Here is a 26,746-nt window from a genome sequence, read left to right as displayed (position 1 = left end):
TCGCACATATGAAGTTTACATACGAATAAACATGGAAAGAAAATCCCAACGAATAACAGTAGGGCAGAAAGCCCGCCAGGCATGGTCACTTTTTCGGTCGGAAGATCCTCCTTTTCTTAGGGAACTTTTACTATCTGTTCCTTAAAATATTATCTAAATTAGGTAGAACTTATACGAAAACAGACTTTCAATGCAAAATCAATCAATGGAAATGTGGTTACATTTAGGCGTTTTGTGGATTCAGAAATTGTAATAATTTATTTGTGACTGTAAAAGTAGCCCAATTTTGTAGACCATGCGTTTTATTCACCAGAAGTCCTGGTAAGTTTCATAAGGTAGACCATGCGTTTTATTCACCAGAAGTCCTGGTAAGTTTCATAAGGTAGGTCATCTTACTCGATGGTAACCTTGATTTTTAAGGCAATAGGCTTCGAATTGTATAAGGTATTTTCGTATAAAAAAAATTTTCAATACTGACATGCATTGTTAGAAAAATTTGGTTGCTTCCATCATCATCATCAACCTGTTCTCGCAGCCAGCAGGCAGCTGGACATAGGCCTCTCTAATGGCACGCCACTGAGGTCTATCTTCACGCATCCAACCACTACCAGCCACTCGTCCCTCCACCAAGCTAGTTTTCGATCTCAATAATTTTGGTATTTCCTTTAAATTGAAAATAGTCTTAAAAATAAAGTATAATTGTGTCCCTTATATCTTGCAGGTACACGTGAACGGCGCCCACTTGGAGCCTCTCCGCTCCGTAACGCCCCGGCAGTGGGAGATCGACAACCTGCTCCGCATCAGAACGCTGGAACAACTCACCTCGGCCGAGAGAACCCTGCAGTCTTTGGCGCAGTTACTCGGTACATTATAATTATTTGAGTAGTTTTTCCCCGCGACTATATATAGACTGCCTCGTTGGTCGAGTGATGGCAAGTGCGACTGCCGAACTAGGGGTCTCGGGTTCGATTCCCGGGTCGGGCAAAGTATTACTGGGCTTTTTTCGAATTTTCGAAAATTTCTCGGTAGTAGCACGGAGTCTGGAATTGTGTCCAGTATATGGCAATAGGCTCACCCCCTATTACATGGGACTTATAACACAAATGGTGAAAAGTAGGTGTACATTGTATAGCGGCATTACGTGCCGTAATGTGCACCTCTGCCTACCCCTTCGGGGATAAAAGGCGTGACGTTGTGTGTGTGTATGTTTTTCCCCGCGACTCTGACGATGCCGTCGGTCCACCTAGTGGGAGGTCTGCCCACGTTACGTCTTCCGGTCCGCGGTCGCCACTCGGTCACCTTCCTGGCCCAGCGGCAGTGAACGTCTCTCGACTGATGATGATGATGATGATGAGTAGTTTTTCCGTTGTTTCCAGTATGAATGAGGTTACCGGAGGCCCAATATCGTACTGGGTATTCATTACGATATTCATTTCAATAACCAAATCCCGAAAATTACTTGCTTTTGCTTCTTCTTTCTCCAAGGATATTGCTAACTTTTGAAACAGATATCTTCAACTGATTGAGCTGGAAATTATGTATACACGTCTAGTTTACATACCCATAACTTATACCTTACTTATAACAGAAATTGTGAAAAGTGGGTGTAAATTGTGTAGCGGAAGTACGTGCCATAACCCCAATACCCCTTTGGGAATAACAGGCGTGAAGATGAATAATAATAATTTATAACTTCCAAATAATATTGTTCCAGGTGAAATATCAAACATAGTGATCAACGATGAAGTGGGCGCGTCAATCAACTCGGCAGTGGAGAGCATCCAGCGCGCGAGCGAGTTGATGTTGCGCGGCGACCTGTTACAGGCGTACAACATGTCGCAGAGCGCCTTCCTCGCCGCCGAGACAGCGTTCATGGAACCTAGTCTACTAGCTCTATTGTACTTCCCTGATGATCAGAAGTAAGTCGTTTTTGAGACTTTATTTAAACTTTTATTGATATAGCCCATTCAACGTCAATAGACGTCGCGGCGAGCCCAGAAGTAGATGGCGGGTTTTACTCGATGCCTATGAAAACGATTGGCCACAGAAAGCTCTACAAAGAAATGAATGGAAGGAGGGTAGGGGCCTTTGCCCTGCTGTGGGACGACCATGGCTGAAAATAATAAATTATTTACAAAATAATGTTGTTTAAAAATGGGACAGGGGTATAGCTCAGGACTGTAATCAGCTATTAAAAACCTAGCAACACTAAATCCTATATTTTAGGTGATACAAAACGCCTGATCAGCTATGAAGTTAATAGAAGAAAGAAATATTGTGGATGCATTTGTTATTTTAAGTTCCATATATATTTTTTTATATGAACGCCGTGGTAGTCACCGCCGACCGACGTTAGCGGAGGATTTGCCTTCAACAGTTTTCTATTGGTAGTCAAAGACTTCATTACTTTACCTAATTATAACGTTATTTGTTCCAGGTACGCAATCTACATTCCACTGTTCCTACCAATAATGTTCCCAGTGATTTTATCCCTGAAGAACCTAATACTCTGGTTCAGAGGCAAGCCCGTCCACAAGGAGAAGACGGAATAAACTAGTACAAACTTATTTATGTTTTAATTAATTACAATTTATGTACTGTGAATAAAGTATTATTGTTTTAAACAGCGTTTTAAATTTTATTTGTTAGTATTTGTTTTGAATGTGTGTGAGGAATGGAAATAATGCTTTAAAAACTATTTATGGCTACATTTATCGGAGACTGGGTAGTAGCACTCTCTGATAAAGTGGAACCTGTTACTCTGCGATATACAACCTCTCTGCCAAACGTGCATATGATGGAAAACTCCTCTTTATGTAAAAGAGGTCCACAGTTCCGGAGTGGACTCTAGCAGTTCTGCATAACGTAAGTAAAAGTTATATAGTATAAATAAAACAACCATGTTTGCTTCAATTATATATAATGTATCATTATTAATACTTGAGGTACTTAATCAGAGTCGGAATCCGATGAAATTATTATGTACTTATCTAATTATATTACGATATCATTGTGCAGAAAATACATTGTGTGTTGTTCAATTATAATTTAATCTTATTTTACGCTTATGTAGATACTGATGACGGGCTTATTAGCTCGGTAAAATATTCAATACTTACTCAATAAAAATATTTTTACGTAAATAAATCACAAATTCTTTCAAAAAGTTTTTACCAACATAATAAACCAAAAAACAGATGTAATAATTTTTTTAAATCAATATAGTCAAAATAAATACTTTTTAAGTGATAAAAATGTCTATTGTTATGTTTAATGTGTCCAAGATCAATAATATAGGTAAACTTTGCTCATAAATTATTGAACAAAAACCCTATTAATCTACACTGAAGTCGCAAAAGCCTAATAAACCCCTCTTCAGTACAATTTTTGACTTAAAAACTATTGAAGTGATCATGAAATGTTAACAATGACTGATATGTGGACATGTTCTTCAATAACTCAACCTCTTCACTTTTATAAACTGTCTTGCTCCTTACATTTTAACTTCGATCTTTACTTCCAAAGCTAGTAAATACGATTCTCATTGAAATCAGCATTGAAATATTACAAAGTTGGTATTTAATACATCTTAAATATTTCAATATTGTGCGATATTCGCCAAAATAAGACTAATGTTTAGCTTGACTCGTTTCATTTTCACAACTTCCTTTATTCCTTGCATTGTAAAGATAATCATATCATAGTCGTAGACTGTTGAACACCTTATATTTTAAATATGTAGATAGGTAAGTACTTAACTTATTTTTAGATATGTACCGATTTTATCGATTGTAAACATGCAAACATGCAGTTACGTATTGAATTTTGTAATATATTCATACTTTCTGACAAAATCATCGATTAAAATTGGTACACATCCGACATTCATTTATCTACCATTAGAGGACATTAACACGAGTTATCTAAGTACATTAGGATTCGTTCCAATCAGTTTCCGTGATCATGGCAACGTTTTCACCCTTGCCCGGTAAATATTCAAACTCCCAGAGGGAGTTAGCCAACACAAGAGTCTCTCCTTCTGTCAGCTCAAAATTGAGAGTGTAGCAATCATCCTCGCAAGGAGCTCGCGGCCGTAACTGAACGAACGACTTGCCTTTCAACTGAGACATGATTATCAATCCAATGTCAAACTCCAAATACTTATATCTATGAGTATCATAGTTCTTTGACAATAATAACCAATTAAAGTGGGAGGGAGGGATATGAGGGGACAGGAAATATGGCCTAGGTGCGAGGACCCTGAAGGATTTAACTGCTCGAATGTCGCAGTTTTGGAAATGGACAAACCAACTCGGTATATCCGTGTTTGTTATTCTAGAAACTATCTCTTCTAAATCCATAGGCTGTCGTCCGATTCGTATGTTGGTTAGGATTCTACAAGGAACAGAGTCGCGGAGTCGGTCATCGTCGCTGATCAGGCCGGTCAGGTTGAGTTCATCTCGAGAGGACCAATCGTAGTGAGCATCCACGACGATAACCGGCGCTCCACGTAGGAGATGGTGGTTGAATACTTCGTTGTATGACGTGTCAGACAAGCGCGCAATGTTTTCTGGAAAAATTACATTATTGGTGAATATTTCGATCGGCACATCTTATTTCTGGAGAGTGTCAAGTTGCCCCTAATACTTCGGTTCATTGAAATCGAATTAACTCGATTGAATGGGGGACAGATGCTTGAAGAACGTAAAGGGGCTTCTTAGTTATTTAAATTTTATGAAAATTGATTTAATTTTGAATAAAATTGCTGCAGAAAATAGCACCAGTTTGATAAAAAGTTAGGTTGAACATATAAAATTCATTTTAACAATGTATGAATAGCATTTCATATGTTAACTAGTTAGTGTTTTTTCATAATATTAGTTGCTTAGATATTAACTTGATTTTTAATGGTACCTATACAAAATAGTCTTTAGAGACTGGGGCTGCTAATATGCAGGTACAGAGGTGCAAGTGCATTCATTTGGGGTGAATAGCACAATATAATTTCTTTCTTTGTTTGTTTATTGGACTCTACACAAGAATGAGTAAAAAACGATTTTATAATCGAAGTACTGATATTTATTGAAAGATATTCATTACTACCTAAGCTACTATCTACGTGTAAAAATAAATAGGTATAAAAATCACGTCAGTCTACTCTCTTGCTCTTGTGCACAACGATTAAATTACATTTAATCGGTCTTAATTTTTTGTGAATTATGATGAAAATGGAAAATTAATACTTTTGTGTACAAGAGCATTACAAATGAGTCTTCACAATCGTATCAAGTAACATTTAGATTTGAGCCTCAAGTCCCAAGTCTGTTATTGTTAAAATGCCGTGCAGTAATGTCGATTGCAGTTTTAAATTATAAGTATAGTCGATTTTAGACTAACTAGAGGTTATTTTGACAAATCTTCCATACGAATTGTGTCAAAATACCTAAGTGTCAGTTAAGCTTGCCTATAGGAACTTAATCAGATACCTAATTTGTAACAGGCTCTTAGTTTCTTTTAAATTCAGTGTTAAGCAAGTATCTGTGACACCATTGAATTGAGATGGTATGAATTTATGAAAAATAACAAACTTGAGACCGCTACTACCAAACAAGATGATTTCTTTCTATCATTCATTCATACACATATTTAACAAATAATTAAAGCATTTAAAGTTATCACTTTCTACTGTTTATTGAAACATTGTGCTGATTAATCAATGGGAAGCTAAATGGTGAATTAGACACTGCTAGTGCTGCTACGTATGCAAATCCAAGATTTTTCAAATCATTTGGCCGTCATCTTAGCCATCTGAGAAAAAGAAAAGAAAAATATTTTAAATCCAAGCGAATGCTCAAAACTTGTATTTGTATAGGCATTTACGCTTGTAAAATGTATCGGACGAGTAACCTTTAGCAGTTTTTCCAAACCATTAGGTTTAAGGTACTTTCAATAACGTAAGAAAATTCACGCAAGCGTAATCACCGATAAATAACACCGATTTAATACGATAAATGATGAGAATACTTACTGACTGCCTCGCAGGCTATGCAATCGGTTGTTGATGCTCCTGCTTCGACATTAGGTGGTTCCGCAGGTCTCGCAATCATGCACTTGTTGTGGTACAGCGGTGTCCAGTCCCATACAGGCAGCAATTTTATCAAAACAATCCTGGCCAAGGCCGATGCATGCCATTTAAAGGTATCCGTCTGGCTAACAGTGTATCCAATCGCTATTCCCATTATCAAAACGAGAACCACCCTTGTCCAACGTTTGATGGTAGCTTTTCTCACAGAATTTGTGAGAGGACGACAGATTAAATCCATTTCTTCATCGCTCATACCAGCTTCCTTACAATATTCGTAGAAAGAACGCACTTCGGAGTTAATTAACTCGAATTTTTCACGTTGAGACATTTTTGCCCCGTTTTTGAGACTCATCTTGATGACCTAGTCTCGCGGCGATCAATAATAAACTCGACGGTTTTATTGATAGGAATGAAATTTCGCGCGCGCGCGGAATGCTCGATTAGTTTTTTAATGTTGCAGTACTGTCGCAATGAATGTCGTCGATGATGCAGCGATTATACAAGCTCGTTTTGAGAATTCGACTAATGATAACGCTTTTCATCTGAAATACTTGAATATTTACTCATTAACACAAATGTTTATATTTTAATTATTATAATACGATATATGTGTCAAATATTTGTAAAGTATTTTTAAAATAGTAAAATATAAACTTACTAATTATAAAATAATATAAAATATAAAATGAGTGTTCATCTACAATCGTGAACGTATTATAATGTATTTTATATACATCTTCTGTGTCTTAATTTGGATTATTATAATAATTTTAAAATATTTAATTAATATTTACCGAATATTTTCTTTGGAATGCCGTATGGTATGGTCCTCTTACCAATTTGTTTTTACTTTGATAAATTGGCAACACTAAAAGTCAAATACCTGTACGCCATATTGAAAGTTCTAAGTGGGAAGTCGGTCAAACGCTGACCCTATTAGTTATTTCTATTTATTGTGTGACGATATTAATTTAAAAACTTATTCTAAAATTTTCTTACGTATTTAGTGAACTATTTGTTGTGATCCAAATTGAAACAAGTGCGTTTATACAATTTGCAATTCGCCTAATGAATACGTCACAGCGCCATGTTGTATTCCTGCGCTGATTGCAGGCACGAGAAATCTGCCAACCCGTTTATTTTCCGGGATTAGTTCCCGAGAATAAATCGAACTGCGATTTTGTACTCAAATATATTTTAATTTATATTTGTTGGCAAATGTCAAACAACTTTAGTGGAATAGATGCATCCCTGTCATCGCATTTTAAGTGCTAATTCCTAAATCTACTGCATTTTTGTGCATCCGCGAAAGTTGAAAGGACTGTGTTGTAAAAGAAAGAAGTGACAATTAGCCAAAATTCCGGTCCCTACGCGCAGACGAGAAGGTGCCTACCCGCCGGGGCAGTCAGGCGAAGGAGAAATGAACAGTAACAAGCGTAAAAACCGCCAAGGGCCGCCGAGGTAACTACCATTTACCATCATCTTTTAACCATTGAGCTGACATGTCTTTGTTGTTGGGGCTAGTGTCCGCCGAGAGGCTAGTGGCAAACATTTTGTTGTCACGTTGACAGATTTTGGGAGGTTGTTAAGCATGGATACTCTGACAGTGTAAACAAAAATGAGATTGTGCGGTGTTGTGTGGTGTAAGATCGGCGCGTGCGATGCGGCGCGTCGCGGCGCTCTAGTCTAGATGTTTGGCCTACTTTTGCTCCGTACTCGATACGATTAATATAGCCGTCTGATCAGCTGTTGGCGATCCCAGTACGCTAGTCGCAAACCGTACTAATTATGATCTGCAATTTACAATCTAAGCTCAATATTGCAAACTATCACTTTCATGCGGGATTTTTCTGAAACATCCAACATCTTGTGTGGAGCGTGTGTTAGAAGTGCCATTCTATAACATTCTGTAATAGGAAGTAAGGTAAATGCTTTTATTTTCAATCACTTTCACTGGTTTGTACGATGGTTGATATAATTACTGGCAAAAGTCCAAAGTTCTTAATTAGAATTCTCTTAATGCTGTTAATTTGTGTGTGAAGTTAGTGTACCATACGAATTGTAACTGTGACTGATAAATTTTCATGAGGTGATTATTATTTGTGTGAACGGTGTAAATAGTTGTATGTAAAATGTTGAGAGTTTGAGTGTTGTGAGTTTTATGACAACTCGCAGTATACATTTTTGTTGTATGAAGAAGATTAGCAAAGTTGATATGTCCATGATCCTCATTGTGATAAGTATTGTTTTTAAAAAGTTAGTAGTAATACTAGATCATTGCATACAATCATCACAATAACCGATCCCTTTCAATTGCCTTGTGTGGGAAGTTAAATGGATGATTCACAATAGTTTTCTTTTATCAATGAACTTAAATTGCACGGTCAATATGAGTTTGATGAGGTAATGACAGTGGTTTATGGTGTGTTCTGGATAACATGTGTTGACTGTTAAGTAGTAATTATCAGTATTTGATTAATTATGTTCCGAAAAAATTTTTCATGACAAGAAGCTAACTAAAGTGTTTCTCGACAATGCATGGTCTCTCCTGATCATAATTCTATGTGTTATCACATCAGATACTAAATAATAGAAAGTTAGGAAAAAATTGTGTTTAATTCTATTGACCATTATCATGTTTTTTCTTATCTTACATCTATAATTCAGATATTACTAGTCATTGTTGTCTAGCCATGAAAAGTTAAAACAATATTTTTTCACTCAGCTCTATTAGTTATCTGTAGTAGATATGCAGTCCTATTTGCTATCTATGGTAGCTATTTTTATGCATTGCAATGCTGACTTTCTAAGAAAATATGATGATTTGCAACACAAATGAGTTGAAATGAGATGGGTTTTCCATTAAAGATGAACTTTTTTTGTTTAATGGATACATCCTGGTGTTGATCATGTGATTATTGATTTTATAATGAATATAGTTCCTGCTTTATGTGTAATGGTTATAAAATATTTCTATGATATTAGATAAAAACATGAAACTTTTCGATGTTATGCAAAATCTAATATTCATTCACTATCAACTTTATGATAATCAAATGCTGATTCGGCATATTTTCTCTTTAATATACTTAGTTCCCCCACAGCAAACTAACAAGTAAATTCATCATTTTTATCATTATGTACACATTTGACACAACATAAACAGCCATAATGTAATTTTAACCTATTTTTTTACATACAACAGAATATAACTCAAGAAATTGAATGATTAGAATAACAGTAACATAAAATAAATTAAGATTTTATTCTAGAATGTACCAAACTTTAAAAGTTACAGTGAGAGGTATCACAGAGGCATAGACACTTATCAATTGAAGACATGTTGAGGAAACTATGTAGGTTACATGATGCAGTGGTCACGTCAGATAAGATAACACTGATTTTAATGTACAAAGTTTTCTAAATATTGTCCATGATTGAATAGTGGCTTAAAATAATTTTCTTTTAAGATATCTCTCTCAAGTTAAGCTCTATCTTTATTACATGAGACTCGTAATATAACTGGGTGGTTTATTGTAAATGAGCACATTTTCTTATCCCATCATAATTTAAAAAGTGTAACTTTATATTGTCTTATTTCACAATTTCCATGGTGCTAGCCAACTTTTCTTTTTTTTTTTCCAAATTATACAGTCTCTTTTTAGGCTTTAGGTCATTCTATCTCCAGCATTAAATTTAACGAGGAACTAGAAACTAATGCTTTTTTTCATCTCCACTAATTTATCTTCTCATTCAACATGACTGTGTTCCTCTGTTTTCATAATTGTATCTACTGTAGATCCTGGCTTACAAGAGTTGTAGCGGTTTTGGGGAGTTGTGTTGGGCTTGTCCCATTTATCTTATCTTACATACTTTTTACAATATTGTAATGTTATTCAATAACTATTAATCTCTTTCCAAGAATCATTATTTATTTTGGTAATTCCAAAGTTTAGTTTGAAAATATAAACAGATGTATATTAGGAAAAGTACATACTGATAACATTTATACATAATTTTTTGTGATAACAAGGTTTTGAACTATCTTTGTGTAAGCAATTATGATCGGATTGGATTGAAATCATTTAACATAATATATTAAAATGTATTAAGTGCTTTTTGCCTACTTTTATGTGGCACTAATTGTACTGATTATTTTGTATTTTTCAATATTTGCTGTAATAGAAGGCATATGTCCCACACTTATTAGGTAGCATCTAACCATTAAAGGTACTTGATATGACTGCTTCTTTACTGTGTTAAGTATTTGATTTCTTAATTGATCTAAGACATTTTTTCAATGTTTCCAAAATTCTCAGTAGTATTGTGAAAGAGTTCTTTCTGGTCTAATATGGTAATTAGCTTGTGCTCCCTTTACATGTAAATCATAACATAACTGATGCAAAGTAGATGTTACATACATCTATTATAAGCAGAACAGTTTGACTGAGGTTCAATTTAAAAATTCTTTTTGTGTTGCATAGTATGCTATAGTCCATTTATTGAGGAAGGCTATAGGTTATTAAATATCATCCCACAAGTGATAAAGAGCCTAGAAGAGCGGATGAAACCGTGCAAAAATAGCTAGTATTGTCCACTCTACTCTACTCTACACCCTCAATCAACTTCAGTTATTATAATGAACTATATACACATTATTCTAAATACATATAGATCTATTTATCTACCAAAATCATTATATTAAAACAAACAAACATTAGTTATCAATACTTGATGAGCTTTGTCATTTTTGTCATACTAATGTTTCATAATCATTGGCCCTGTTACCAGACTATTACTAATTACTTATTTAAACAAATAGCACCCATTATTCTTATTGTTAGTCAGCTGAGATAACATATCTATAGATCACAAGTCTTAAGTATAGTGCACACAAAATTATTGATAGAAAAAGGTCTCTGTGCATTTCACATATTATTATTAAATATGTATGGCAATAAGATGAATTCTATGGGGTGCATTGGATTCCATACATACATACATACATAACTACACACCTGTCTCCCATGGGGGTGGGCAGAGACAATGGAACACCAGTTCTATGAAAGAGGTATGTAAGATACCTTTTCACTTCATCAACAGTCATCAGTCTTTTCATGCATGCTAGTCAGTTAATGGTACTTTTAATTTGGCCCTTCTTTAATAAATTCTTTGGATTCCATAAAATTAAATGTTTTATTATGTCTCGTAATATAACAGGTGAAAAGTGGGTGTGATATTGCATAAATGCACCTCTGTCTACCTCTTCAGAGAACTAAAGTCTTGATGTTATGTTTCTTTCTAAGTAATAGATAATGTTATATCTAAAACACTCCCAAATAGTAATTCAAACAAAATATTAACAAGTCATTGTATAGAAAGTACTAGTTGCCTTATCAGTATAATAAAGTAGATTATGAATGACCTGTCATTCAAAACATTCAACCCAAATGTGTTATGACAAACCCTTGAGTTTTTACACAATTTCTTCACTTTAGTTTACTTTTTAAAGATTGTGTATGTTTATGTAAAGTTTCTTGAGTTGTTGAGTCAATGTTTTGGCTTTAAATGAGCGGATTATTTCATGTCAGTATTTATTTATGTGTCTGTGAGAAATGTGTACTTTACACAAGTTAGTATGTATCAGTATTGTGTGGGGTTAATGAACTTTCAGTGCTGAATAACTCACATAATATACACCTCTTTTGTGTGATGTGTAGAAGATTATAGTATGTGTTGTTTTAACCAATTATAATGGAATTTATTATTAGGCTCTCTTTGAATAAACCTTACAGAAATTAAATATACCATCTTGGCTTTAAGTTAAAGGGTTTCTAATCAACTTCACGCCTGTATTCCATGGAGCTAGGCAGAATGTCTAATGTTATTTTGAAAATAAGCATTTACACAGCTTGCTTTAAATGTTTCTTTGAAGATATTAATGTTATTCTTGTTGTCTTATTATAAAAATGTATTTGAAAGAATTTTAAGGTCATGTAACATTGAAGTACATAAATAATAATATGGCTGTCTGATTACAGTACTTAGTAATTACATCTTAGACCACAAATTCCTTTTGTTTCTGATTGTTGTTGATTACATATACTTTAGCTTTGATTTTAAAAGCCCTTGTGGCAGTAATGATTTTAAACCTACTTCATAAAATATAGGAGGTTCTCAGTTTAACCTGTTTGTATGTAATGTATGTCTGCGATTATTTCGCAATTGACTAAACTAATTTAGATGCGGTTTTCAAAAAAGTTAGGAACAGGTTTTAGTATAATAACTGACTTCCAAAAAAGTAGATTGCAGTCGGTTTTTTATACATACTTTATGGAAATTATTAAATAATGAGTCTCCTTAACTGGTGTGCTTGTACAACCAAGTAACTGTAAAAAAACTTGGTTTAACCCTTTGGAAATTTATTGATAATTTTGAAATCACATGTAATGAGTATCCCTGACTAATTGTATGGTTTTTCCTGACATTACATTATTCATAGATTTAACAGAACATGATATAATCATATCTATCTGAATGTAATATTATTTTTCATTTGATAATTAATAATAATATGTGAAATAAACATTATAGCATGAATGAACATTATCAGTTATCACATTTATCCAGTAGTGGAGTTTATGTATGCTATGCTAACATAATTAAATAATATACCTACCTAACAATTAAGTTATGTTAATATTTAGATAAACATTTCTGTCTGTCACATGCCTCAAAACCTAATATAATATGTCATTAATTACTTATCTATTAACAATTTGTTACATAGTAACACCTGACTGCACGGTTGGCGTGGTGGCTGGACAACCGGCTGCCGCGTAACATGTAGCGGGTTGATTCCGCACGGAGCAACTATTTGTGTGAAATAGTTGTTTTGGGTCTGGGTGTCATGTGTATTTGTAAACTTGTATGTTTGTAAATGCACCCACGAGACAGGAGAAAATCCTAGTGTAGGGCAACGTTTTTTCTGAATCTTGATAAGTGTCTGCTGAATGCTTTTAGCCTATAAATCTTATAACCTCATTAACCTAAGAACAACTCATCTATCATTTTCTTGCCCTTAATTCAAGCAACTTGGCTAGCACACTATGTCCTCTTTCTCCTTTCGATTCTGCCACGCATCATCAAATTGCAACCACCTTAAGAGAATAGTTATTGCTTTTTTATCCTACTTTTGAAAATCATCTGAAGATCTCTAAGGGTTCTTCAGAAATTAATTCCTGAATTCATGTTGTTACGTCTTATTATATTTTCTTACATAAAGTTCAAAAGTTTCTTAGTTACAGCATGTCTATAATCTATTTGTTTCCATGCTAAACAATGGCGGATCACGAATAGATATCGTACTTGTTATAGGTCAAGGGTAGGCAGAAGTGCTGGTGGCACACTTTGTTTACAATGTCATGTAATTCATTAATATTCACGTCCTTATGTAACGTTATATTGTTAAATATTTTATATACCTACGCTAACTTAATAGATTTTTGTGTAAAATCGGTGGAAGGGACACAAAATCACCTTAAAGATATGAACTACTACTTGACAAGTTTTGTGGGCGTTTGTAAACGCACCAACGACACTAAAAAAAATCCTGATATGGTATTAAAAGTTAACTTTATTAGGGGTTACTTAAAATAGAAAAATCCGTGGTCTATTAAAAAACAAAAACCTCGAATTTTAATTACCGAACCCCTACTTATACCACAGTAAACGGAACCTCTATCAACAGTAGTCGTCCTGAAGAAATATACGTAAATCAAAATCCTGTTCCCCTCGTCTCTCATCCAGGATATATTCCAAGGTTCCAAAGGCCACTGAAGTTTACCACATAACTGCCATCCTTGACCTTCAGGCTACAATAAAACCTTATTTGTGCGACTAACCAATGCCAAACCGGGTTTTAGTTTTACACATCCATCATATCAGATTTCCTAAGCTCCCTTTTTGGTAGTGATATTTACTAAACGTGAGTTCTATGTTAGAATAAATACTTAATACTTTGTATTAGGCTGTAACAGCTACTTTGGCTGTCTTTTTATTAATAAGAGAAACAGAGGAATTGATAACCTCCTTTCAACATAAGCACATAATGGGTTTAAATTAAAATTCTAACAAAGATAAACTCTAGAAGGCCTAGGTCTAGCAGTGGTCGTCTTTGAGGACTAGTAGGGCTGATGCCTGATCCGGGGCTCTGACTCGAAAAGCAGGAGTAGGAACAGGATGATTTTTAGTCAGTCTGATACTCCCTCTAGTTTCGTCCAAGGCGGCAGAAGCCATTGGATGATTTTGCCCCTTATAAAACAGTGATGTTCTTGTGACTGATCTAACAAATCTATTATTGGTAGGCCTAATTCAGAACTATCTTATACACATCAAATCTCCATTACCACAGGTGTTTATTATCAGAATTCTCTCGTAATCATATCAATAAGCAAAAATACCTATATTTAGCATGTTTACACAAAAATGTGGCTGAATCCCTATGCATTACTTAGCTACGTGTTCGGTTGTGCCTGGCTCGGTACGACGCCCAGCACTTGATATCATAATCAATACTGATTCATATCTATCCATCATGCCTCAGAGACGAAAACATTGTCGTATTTTGTACCTGACATACCTTTGTTTTATATTACTGGCTTTTTAGGAGACATAAATGGACTTTGACACTTTATTAATTAACTAATTTTGGCTTTTGAAAGCGTCATCGTAATGGCGGAGTTTCCAGCTAAATAATGACGAAGAAACTGGATTTTTAGTGAACATGCTAGTTCGGAAAACATGCTTATTTACTTTTGGAAATTTTGTTATAGTGTTTACTAGCTTGCGTCTTTAAAAAATCGGTGTTTCAAACTAGATTTTGTCTAATGCATTACTAAAACAAACAGAGATAAAGTGTCTGTAGGTCACACGAACATTTGTTTCATCAATACAAAAGTTTAATAGTAACAAAGAACTGAGCATAGTATTGTATCATAGTATGTTTCTTGAGAAAGTTGTATTTATAAACACTATAAGACAGTCGAACAGTGAAAGTCAACGCAGAAGCGATAAATTGTTCCATGTTATTATTTGCCGGATAGTCTAGATAACGTTACGTGACCAATATTACATTGATCTTTAGCAAAACAAGTTTCCTAAAGTTATTTCGTTCATATCTGGTATGATTCAAAGCCTTTCCTCAAATGAATCACAAATAAAAACCATATTTTAAGTTCCTAAACCGCAGATAATCGTAAATACTTGTGTGGTTTGACTGCAATATTCTGTTTCCTGGCTTTAGGAACTAGGTTAGAATATATTATTATTATAACAATTGTAGCCGACAGGTTTACGCGCTTTCCAAGGACGGAACGGATGTGATATGAATGATGATCCATTCACAGACAGACGTAACGTGCCACAAAACTTAGTGTAACATCAATATATTTCAATTATTTTCGGAATTAATGGTTAAACGGTTGTGACTATGTGACAATTGCGAAAGAAAAACTCGATTGGATATATTTTAAGCGATAATTTAATAGGTTTTCCTAGCTAGTTTTTACAGAATTAGTTTGTGGAACTTTCTTCAGCCAAAATAACGAGGTTAATCATGTCTAAACAACGCGTTACACCTATACGTTGGCGCCATTTTCCCAGTTAATTTATAACTCAAGTGGGATGATGTAACCGTTTTTGAGACGCGTAACGAACCTGATGCGAAAAGACTGCGCGCCGAAAAAACTCAAGGGCGGCGGTTTTCGTGTAGGTCAGTGACCGACTAGTGAATGTTACTGAAATCACATGATTCGTAGCACGCTAGATACTGGTTTTTTGACTATATTACGTATATTGATAATTACATACATTGTATGGTGATTTTTTCTCACAATCTTAAAAGGAATTTGCACATAAAAATGTTTACGGTACTTGTACTCCTAGACATAACACTATCATTAGAACTATGAATGGAATGGGACAGAAACAAATATAGTCTCCCCGCTATGATGGGTTGGCAATAATCCCTACGCTTGGTAGGCTGTCAGGAGATCACAGTTTAAACACTAAAAGTTTTAAGATTCTGCTCGACTCTCGGTGGATGGTCCTAGTCGGCAAGTTTCTTCTAAGTTACGTGCATAGGATTATCAACATTAAGGGTCGGTTTATATCTGAAGGAACATGCGTCGCGTATCGCCAGAACAGGCAATAGGGATGATGACTGGGTCAAAAATATTCATTCATTCATAAATTTGATGAACTACTTAATTTTCGATTTTTTCTAGCTAAATTTCTAGAAATAAGTCTGCTATTTGACGTCATAATAGAGTATTTCATACAAAGTTCATAGAAAATATCGTTTTTGACGTTTCGAAAAAGTATTGAATTTGACTAGTAGGAAACATGCCTATTGTTTGGAAAAGTAATTGACCGTTCACACTCAACCGATGATACGTCACTACGACTGATGATACGCTCGACCCTAAATATTGTTTTTTTCATGGCAGGTCACCACGAGGGCGCGTGGTGCCAGAGGGCGTGTACAATAACGCGCACTTCATGCACGCAGCGACGTCGCACGTCGGCGACATCGTGCAGGTGCTCACCCAATCAGGAAGCCTCTGGGAAGGCGTCTTCAAAACATTTAGCGCTCAATTTGAGGTAAGTCATCATTTATTTCTGTTAATCCAACATACAGGCACTTATGGAATCCAAAATAGAATTGTCTATCAGAAAAACTGGTTCCAACTCCCATCTCTCATGATCTGAGAGTATGGATTAGGGATTGAGCCGTGGATGGGCAAGGATCTGCAGTACGCTGATTCTGCCAGCACGCAACGTTATGTGATTTACAAATTATTCCTGGTCTTAGTGTGACATTTATGTGGAATTTCAATTTCGTCTTTAGAAACATCCACGACAGGAGAAAATCTTATGTGTAATAGTTAGCCAACAGATTCAGTAATATTTCGGGATAAAAGCTAGAAATTGCCTCCAAATCTCAGTCTTGGTGCTGAAAGTAAGACTAATAATGAGTTTATCTTAACAGATTAAGATAAAATCGTCCGATTACCTTTAGGACAGGTTTCTATTTTCATCGTTTTCCTTTTATAGATTTCCATTGCTTTATTGGCTTACAGATAAAAAGTATAAATCTCTAAGAATCTCTTATTTGTATCAGAAAAATTGAGGAAAGAAACTTTTGGAAATAAATAACTTTTCTTCTCTCCATCTGTTAATAAGAAAATGTATTTTCTTTCTAAAAGTATTTCCGACGAAAATAGACTTATGTAATTTGTTTTCGAATTTCTTTTGGTAACAAGACTAAACTGATATTTGAGCCCTTTTCGCCATGGCGAAAATAACTATAACACCCTTTCATTAAGACACAATGGTCATCTATCAAGTGCATCTTATCTCGTGTCCACTTGGTTATGCAACCAAGTGATTGACAGTAACCGAATCACCCAGCAGGTCACGCAACCGCTTATAAGCAACAATTAAACTAGACCCCGTATTCGCACACCACTCTGCAACCAGTTAAAGGACCAGGGATGAGTTGAACTTTCTTTTACCGTATATATTTAACAAAATATCTGTTGTCAGCCCTGGTATTTGTTTTGGTGTCTCTCACTTGGTTCCTTCAGACTCCAAGTTTGCACAACTGGTCCTACTCCAAAGAAATAAGGACCTAAATAAGGGTAACAAAGAAACTGCTACTGGTCAACAGCCTTTGATGTCCGTTGTTTAATTGTCATGCACCTAAACAGCTGCAGCTTCCAAAATTGCAAGATAATAATGTCATTTATTCATAATATCTGGTTTAACATCTGTACAGATTTCGGAGGGTCATCAAAACACTCCCCCTTTGACCTTCGCGGAATACGTTAAGCCGGTTTGATCCTCGTTTATGGGGTCTCCCAAATGTTGGTTCCTGTTTAATAAATTATGAAGTTTAACCGGATAAATGTAACATGTAATGTGTACCAGAACTTTCGTAATTCGTGCGTGTTTGTTTACATGTTTTGTTATAATTAATTGCTTGTTCGGGGCTGTTTATCTGAAATGTCTTTTGATCATGAACGTTTTTTTTATGTAGTAATTTTCTCAAATATTACCAAATTAAGAAATCATTTACAAGCTCAAGAAAACGCGAGTGAAGTGAAACGAATGAGATATAATCACGACAAAACAAAAATATTTTCGTTCTATAACTAGACAAGATTCTTAACTTATCTATAGTTTACATTTTAGTCACGTTTATACTGAATAGCATTGATTTTTTAGGTCATAAACATAGTAAAACCATACTATACTATTTTTTACCATCTAAAAGTCAAAGCAGACGTTTCAAAGAGACGTATTGCTAAATAATTACTTTAAAAATAAACTCCCAATTCTCTAATTACTGTCTTTATCTCTTGAAATTAATGGTGAAAATAATTTAGAAATAGGTATGTGCCCTAGCCAGTACCTACTTAATTAATAGAATGATAAATAAAACAGTGCTGCTTTGGTTACATTAGAATACAATTAAATGACGATTACGTTGCTTTAAATGACATAATTAGGTTTGGTGCGGTATTCTAATCAGTCATTGATTTATTTGTATTTTCACTGTATTAATACTCCTTGCCCTAGTATATTTGACTTGATTTTAGTCTGATAGATCGACCAGAGTGATACTACTGAACCATATCCATAAGAAACGACGTGAAACAACGCATTGCGTTGTTTCACGTCGTGTGAGTGAGGTTATCGGAGGCCCAATCCCCAATCCTAACCCCAAAAAGGCTGAGAATGCACTTGTAATGCTTCTGGTGTTTCTGGTGTCAATGGGCGGCTGCGATTGCTTGCCATCAGGTGATCCGTCTGCTCGTTACCGGATTATCCCATAAAAAATTAAAATGTCTTTCTTATTTAATTATTTATTTTTGTTTCTACTCTCTCCTCTCTCTCAACTCATCCGTCCGACGTCTTCTTCGTCTTTAATTAGGTACAGTCTATCTTTTCTTACTCTCTCCTGAATGGATATTCATTTGTTTTTTATTCTTCTTCCTGTCCTTATGTCCCTAGCTATTTGGGGTGGTCAGAATAAATTTCTTGTGCACCCGTCTCCATTTTTAGACATCTGATGACTTGACTAATTATATTGAGCCGTTAAAATTCTGTTACTCTATCAGCAATCATCATCCATTTTATTGGCAAAACTTACGCAAAGAAAAGTTATAAATTAATCAACAATTAACAGTTCTCCTTTGTTTCCAATTAATTAATGTGCGTGTAAAATCTTACGCATTTCAATGTTGAAACGTAAATCTAACGTCACTTGGAAAAATTGATAAATGGACGAAATATCTTGTTGCGTGAAACATTCGCTTTTAGAATAGTACGCTAATGGTATGTGTGAACCGTTGTCGGCATACTTGCCATTTTAAATATACCAAGCTAATTGCCGTTTATTTTAGTATATAGTAAACTTTTTTTGGATATTTCCTTCGGTTAGTTGTTGCTAGGTAATTACGGACATATGGCTAATTTTGTAGCGGTTTTTGTCTCAAATGTTATAATGGGAATGGGCATTTTAAAATTTTTTTTTAGATATTGTATTGTACTTGGGGCATAATGGTGTAGTTATTCTTTGTTACAAATAGCACGCAACAAAGTTGCACTTGAAGCCTGCAAGGGCCGGGCGGCGGCGCTGCCATGTTATTATATAACCATAAATAATATAGTAGGAACGACCCCGTAGCGGGCTGACGTAAATGTGCATAGATTCATCCTCAGTCTCACCGCGCCCTCTACGCGGTCGCCTGCCAGCGCCGGCAAACGTCGAAACTAGAGCTTAACATCGCACAAAGCTTAAACTTGCTATTACATAATCAATATTTATGACTGTACTCGCACAAATTCAAATATTAGTAGCATGCATTGAAAATAGGCTAAGTTCCAATCGAAGGCTGATAAGGCCACGGAATTTACGTCCGACTACAGATCTTGTACATTCGAACCAATGCAGTGCTGATAACCTATATTAAATACAAGCTCGCATACCATATGTTTTAGCGATTGTTTTGCATATTGCGATATACATTAACATTTAACCAATTACGTAACAACCGATTCATTTAATTTTATTGTTAAATTTTGAGTGCGAAATAAATTGCATCCTAGTAACACAGCAGTTTTGTGTTATCTGCGCTTGGCGTGACCCCCACGAAACTATGAAATGTAGGTCGAATCAATAAACGCATTGTAGCGTGCTTTTGGACATTTTAAAAAGTATTTTAATGTTGGTATCACCTGCGTGAAGTGTCAAGTGATTACTGTGATGCTGTACCTCTCACGGGATATAAAACATTCCGAAGTGTTTGTGTTTTGACAATTTTCCAATCGCGCAGTGGTTCACTGGATTTGTAAGACAAAGGACATGTATTGGCTGAATACAGTCGCAGTTCCTTGAACTTGAGTGCTGTAATTTGTGAAAAGTGCAGTGTAGTATCGAGTTAGTTAAATTATCAGCCCATCTGAGAGAGCCTTCACCCCCGCGCGGTGGACATGCGCGGTAAACCAGCTGATTTTTACCTTCCATTTTGAAATTTATTACATTGCTGTTTGATTGCAAATGACAAGAAAAGTTGGCGCATGTCTTGACTTTAGATAAGAACGAAGTTTGTTGGCAAATTATCTTAATTTCTTTAAAACATTTTTTCATTTCAATATTTTCCGTGAGAATTTATATTCTGTCATAGTTTGACAATTTAAATTGTGCTAGACATTTTGATGAATGTCTGTCTCATGTGGCATGGGCGCGGATACACAGTTGAGTAAGTGACTAGATGGCGCTGTCTCAATTCCCAGGGCACTCCGGCTAGGGCTCAGTTAGTGTTCCTGTGTCATTTACTTTAATGGTGATCAATAAATGAAAGAAATATCGTGCAGTGTCGGATAATATACCGTTGTGAGTGTTAAGACATCGTCATCAATTGTGCTGACATCCGGCGGCGTTTAATAATGCAGCTAGGTAAGATTTTGATTGGTGTATTGTGTTGTAGTTTACGAATGAAGGTTCGTTGCAGCCATGATGCTGTACAGATAGACATGAACGTTAAATATCTTATCTATCCGTGTTTATGTGTGTGATTTCCACGTTTTCTATGTTGATTTCGTGTTACAAACATTTCTGTTCGAAGTATTTCGGGATTTTTGATGTTAGTTTAATAAAACATAGTAATTTTTATTAACGTTTTAGGTCAAAATAGAATATTGAGTTACTCTTGTCTAGCTCTTTGATCAGATTTTACAAGTACTTAAAATTGTTGTGTCCAATATCGACCCAGTAATAAAACACTGACAGTAGCCCCTCGTTTGATGTATCAAATTAAAAGTACTCTAATTGGGGAGCACTGAATGAAAGGGCTCGCTAAACCCTAGATTTGATTCAGCCCTCTAATTTGAAATACCCAATTAGCAAGCGAGACTGCACGCCGGGAGGGGTTGCAGGTACGAATTGAATAGGGGGTCCATCATTGTCAATACTTCTCTAATTAATTGGATGCCATCCTTTGATCTCATGTCTGTCTGCTCCGGAATGATACGGATTCTGAAATTGATTAGGGTTGCAATTTCAATCTATACATTTTACATTGAGATTTTATCAGAATGTCTCGAAATCAAAGCTGTGATGCGCTCGCCAATAGTCCGCGCATGCGTACGCCCGCCCTACCTGCAACACCAATCTAAGAAAACATGAACCTCACTGCTCGATTTTCAAGGCGCGCTTAAAATAGAGCTAAACCCGACTGCAGCGGAAACAAACGTCGACCTTAAAGTATAATGTCCGTTGGTGCAACGAAACTGATCATGTCAGACGTGGTTCGACCTTCAGCCAGAACGCACGTCGAGACGGTGGAAATTCCTGGCCGATGACACATGTTAATTGACTCTTGTTTTACGATTTATCCACGTTGAACTTATGAATGCAAAAGCCAGCGAACTCGGGTAATGGACGCGTGAACCGGCGCTCGCTTTTGTTTTTTTTTCAGCGTCTTTTGAGTTTATTTATTGCACTTAGTACTTAACTATAAATTATTTTTTAATGAGGATTAGCACTTGAACGCCTTTCGTGTGTTAAACTTGATTAAGGACCGTTTAGAGTTTTTTGCTATTTTGATCGGAAACTCGTGTTGCAATTTCCGCTGTTTGAGTACCTAAATTGGGCACTCCTCAATCTACTAAATTGTTCTACAACAATTTTCTAGTATACTTCACTACTACTTCAATCATTTTCTAAGTTATTTTCTTGTCATTTTCTCACCTATTTTATAATAAACGGGATAAAACTCTTCTTTACATAAAAATCTAAATAAAACAAGTATGTTAAGCATACCATATCTATAAACGATAGCAAAAACCAAGGTCTTTACCATTGTTTAGTGCAGGTCATTGTACTTATAAATCGTTAACACATGTGTATTTTGGGGAGTGACATCTGCGCTATCCGTAATAACCATTTGTTGATAAAGTGTGACACTACATCGATCTGAAGAGGACATTGGCTTCTGTACTGATAAACGTCAAACGACGCGACACTAATTCTATTACTAAGCTTTTAAGGCATAAAAAATATTATGTTTTTCTCCATTTTTGCCGTGGCTTTCGTAACATTATTGGTAAGAACAAAGAAAAGGCTTTTTCGTGGTCATCTATCCCCGAATATTAGCTCTGGTGATGCAGATGTTCGTAAGCATAGGGTAACTGCTTTTCATCAGCTCGTTTGCCATCTCAGAGTATAAAACATTAACTAACACTTTTACCTAGCTTTTTAATTACAAAATGGCGTAATCCAATTATAGTCCAGTCATTTGGTAGTTTTACCTGGAAAGTTTTCCGGGAGTGTTGAAAATTGGTGAATTTATAGATTTAGGTATGCGCCTCATCTTCCCGGATCGGTATAAAGCTCAAGTTTTATCACTTATCCACTTGGGAGAAAAATCGTTTAATGACTCCTCCTGCTTTAGGCGAGGCGAAAGGTTCTGGATCTTACTGACTTAAAACCCCGGTATTCCGTTAAGTCTTCCGCGGCTCCGGATCAGGTCTTCTATCAGCTATCGTCGTGTAACTGTACACAGGATTATTACCTAGTAATTACTCAAATATCAACCGTATAATACCAAAGCACCATCTAATTAACACCAACTTTCAACAAATAGTTATAAAACATTAACTAACACTTCAGTTACCTAGCTTTTTAATTACAAAATGGCGTAATCCAATTAGCGGATTGGACATAAATTATTTCATAGTCCAGGCCAGTTTGAATTGAAGTTATCTTCAACAGCAATCCGTTTCCGCGTCCACTTAGAAACGTGGTATAAGATAACGGATATGTATACAGAATCTGTGACCTCTCCCGTTTGATATTTCGGTGTACTGAAATGTAATAAAATTGCCAGAATTGATAACGTTACTTTTTGTACTGGAGATTTTTTTATGTGCTAATATTTTGGCCGTAATTTTGTTTAGTTTGGCGTGGGTCAGTCCTTACGGGAGGGTCTATAAACGTGTTTACATCTTCGGAAAAAGTACGGGATTTATTTTGTTATTTTCTTCTAGCAACACTAATTAATGGCAGTATTTGCCAGACTTGACTTAGTCCTATGCCCCCTAGATGGGGCAGAGGGCGTCCACAATTATTCTCCATCTCGATCGGTCTTGTATTTTTTTTATGGCATAATCCGGTAAACGATCACCCGGATCACCTGATAGTAAGCAATCGCCGCCGCTCATGGACACTTGAAACACCAGAGGCGTTACAAGTCCGTTGCTGGTCTTTTGGGGGTTTAGAATTTAATGGGTATTGGGGAATCGAGAATTAGGATGACATTTGACAGGTTCATTCGTAAATTCTCTTTTACATGAATAATTTCCTAATAATTTTCACACGACAGCCCTAGAACCAAAATACCAATAACAAACAAAGCTCAACTCCCCTTCCAATTACCATAAGACAAAATATACAACTGTATAGATTTCCTGAAACACTATCGGGCGCGCATGTAATTATCAATAACTTCCCATGCAATAATAAACTTTAAATACATAGTATTAAAGTGCTGTCTATGTTCAGTTGTTTAGCTATTCCAGGAATTATTGAGATAAGAGTCAGCTATGGTTTATTACTCTATGATGATTGTCTATTTAAAAGTGTCTCTGTGATTAAAAAATATTGTTTATGTATATTGTGATTTGTTTTGAAGATTTAAGATCGTATAACACACACAAAAATGTGGTATACTTTTCAAGATTTCATAATTATCACCCATTATTGTATCAATTACCAAGACTGCTGCCTGTCCCATCGGCTATCCACCGCCCTATCGCTTCTACTTCAACTACTTATACGTTTTAAAGTATGAGGAACTACACTAAAAGTACCCTGCTTACCTCCTATACATAGACTAGCATGGTAAACACTAATAACTGTAGCTAACCACTAATTAAAGTACTTGAATGGCATTATAAACGAGAATTCTGAAAACTTATCCGCTCAATGCCATAGGCGTGGCATAAATGACTATGCAAAAATACAAGCGACTATCAGCCGTTTCTGCGATAGCATCCATAATGTAGTATGAGGAAGTAACATCAATGGATTACTTTCAATCTTAAGGCGGAATGGCCACTTTCCTTCCTTCTTTCAATCACGTGTTTCATAAAAATCTTTGTTAATCATACTTTGTCATCTTTTTGTTAATAACTTTTGAGATTTTGATCTGATAGTAGAATGTTCTAGAAGTTTTAAAATACAGAGCCACTTTAATACTAATGTATTGTTAAAACACTATTTATTACTTTCTATGTTCTTTACTTCGAATTACATTGTTAAAGGCGAAAAGGCTATTGACATGTTCATAAAATATAGTCGCGTGAATGTCCAAAATATTCGTAAATCCGCAACGCCGGCACCCCTAGAGAGCAATGCTCCGTAACGCTCTACCTATAAATATTGCACATGGCCGCCTATTCAGCTCGCATCGAATATCGATTGGATCTCAGCGTAACGCAGTGTCCGCAAGGCGTTGTAACCACTATATTATTAACGACTACGACTCTCTTTCACAAATAAATTACTAGACGTACCGTATTCACTGCAGATGTCAATACACTTTCCAATATGTATTTACATATTGATTTTACGGTCTAGACGCGATTCTCTGTTTACTTTGCTCAAGTTTTGATATCCTAAACAAATTAGCGACATGATTGAATGGAAGAAGATTTCGTTGGACAACGGCCTGGCACTGAGCCAGGATACGATAAAGCTAGAGGAAGTAATATTAGATTACTCCTAACCGCAGCTTAATTTAATATACTGCCACTTACTTTGTTTATAGCTGCTCTGGTAGCCGTTGTTTTTACAGCGATTCATTACGGATTGTAAGGGTTGGCCATCACAGTCTGAATATGGTACACTGACAGTTATAGAACTTAAAATAATACTAACACAATAATAGTGGCAGCAGATAAGAGCCTTTGATGAAACTATCATGTCATATATGCCACGTCACGATACGGTTTGTAATCAGAATTATGGGGTTTCCCCACCAAAAGGACCAACTAATGATATTGTAAGTTTTCCTTTGCTGGGAAAACTATTTAGGGGGAAACACCGCTTTGTATAATCGTATCTAGTGCGCTACAAACTACAATACATTATCTTTGTAACTTCAATGAATAACGTATCATGCGAATCAATGAATAAATACTAGTTGTGTTAAGTGGCACGGCCGTTATCGCAATCATCATACATGTATGAGGTCGACATGTAGAATTCATGATCACACATTCCATAACTTGTAGCCTTGTGCTCTCTTCCGGAAAAGTTTTCTGCTGATGCTAGACATACATTAGTGTTTATACTTATGTTATTCAATATCGGAAATCGTGTTTTCTTGTTTTATATCTTATGCGTACCTAGTACAGAAAGTTTATGTTATATGGCTTTTTAATATAAGCATGTTGATGTATGTTTGTACATGAGGTTTCATCATCTTTAAGTCTGACTATCCAATGCTGGACTATGGAGCTCTTGTACTTAAAGAGGATTTATAGGTATACTATTAACTCCACGCTTGACAAAGTGGGTTGGAAACAGCGCTTTAAAAAAGTTCAGGTTTATCGGAGAACGCTGCCTTCTTCTTTAGCTCTTATGGCACCCGCGCGAAGAGTAAAGGTGGTAACCGTCACCACACGATTATAGGTTTATCTGTCTAGATATGGATAAAGTAAATAAATCGTGAGTAACTAGTTATTTCAGAGCACACATACAAAAGTGGAAAACCCATGGTGCGATGGCCAGACTATCCGACTTTCACACTCGCGTGACGTATTCTTTAATTCTTAGAACAAGTAAACATTAAGATACAGTATTACTACTACCGTTTTACTGTCGTTTCCTTTAGGTTTAATAGCTACGAGGCTCTTATCTTTTTTATAGTGCAATTATTTATCATCTACAAAAGCACCTGAAACTATACGATACTGTCAAAATCATGTAATCGACTATTTACATTTTCATCTAAACATTTAAAATATGAAACAAATCAAGATACAAATCCAGTCATCGATGCGGCATCCGAAGCTTCAGACTACCTAGCG

The 26,746-nt window shown here is 35.7% G+C and overlaps 3 protein-coding genes across 8 annotated transcripts in view; 2 read left to right on the top strand and 1 right to left on the bottom strand.

Annotated features, from left to right (window-relative positions):
• Positions 1–2,624, top strand: part of LOC118274637 (GPI transamidase component PIG-S) — a 57,459-nt gene extending 54,835 nt beyond the window's left edge. For both annotated transcript variants that reach the window (XM_050696685.1, XM_050696686.1), the window contains exons 9-11: positions 722–863; positions 1,715–1,919; positions 2,438–2,624. In XM_050696685.1, coding sequence (XP_050552642.1) covers positions 722–863; positions 1,715–1,919; positions 2,438–2,552 — 462 coding nt within the window. In that variant the 3' untranslated portion in view covers positions 2,553–2,624. The remainder of the gene's footprint in view (positions 1–721; positions 864–1,714; positions 1,920–2,437) is intronic.
• Positions 2,625–2,903: 279 nt separating this feature from the next.
• On the bottom strand, positions 2,904–6,543 carry LOC118275230 (uncharacterized). The gene is made up of 2 exons (XM_035593133.2): positions 6,029–6,543; positions 2,904–4,570 (listed from the first exon to the last, which is right to left on the bottom strand). Exons 1-2 carry the CDS (start codon positions 6,435–6,437, stop codon positions 3,933–3,935), a joined length of 1,047 nt encoding a protein of 348 aa, XP_035449026.1. The 5' UTR covers positions 6,438–6,543; the 3' UTR covers positions 2,904–3,932.
• Positions 6,544–6,964: 421 nt separating this feature from the next.
• The window catches only part of LOC118275231 (ataxin-2-like protein), a 43,099-nt gene continuing 23,317 nt past the window's right edge, over positions 6,965–26,746 (top strand). For 3 of the 5 annotated variants that reach the window (XM_050696680.1, XM_050696679.1, XM_050696678.1), the window contains exons 1-2: positions 6,966–7,546; positions 16,594–16,747. In XM_050696680.1, coding sequence (XP_050552637.1) covers positions 7,506–7,546; positions 16,594–16,747 — 195 coding nt within the window. In that variant the 5' untranslated portion in view covers positions 6,966–7,505. Of the gene's footprint in view, positions 7,547–7,617; positions 8,010–16,593; positions 16,748–26,746 lie in introns of those variants that run through there. The other 2 variants (XM_050696677.1, XM_050696681.1) reach the window with 2 other exon arrangements.

The sequence above is a fragment of the Spodoptera frugiperda genome, chromosome 11 (genome assembly GCF_023101765.2).
Source record: "Spodoptera frugiperda isolate SF20-4 chromosome 11, AGI-APGP_CSIRO_Sfru_2.0, whole genome shotgun sequence".
Classification (NCBI taxonomy): Eukaryota; Metazoa; Arthropoda; class Insecta; order Lepidoptera; family Noctuidae; genus Spodoptera; species Spodoptera frugiperda.
This window is presented reverse-complemented; position numbering and strand designations above follow the sequence as displayed.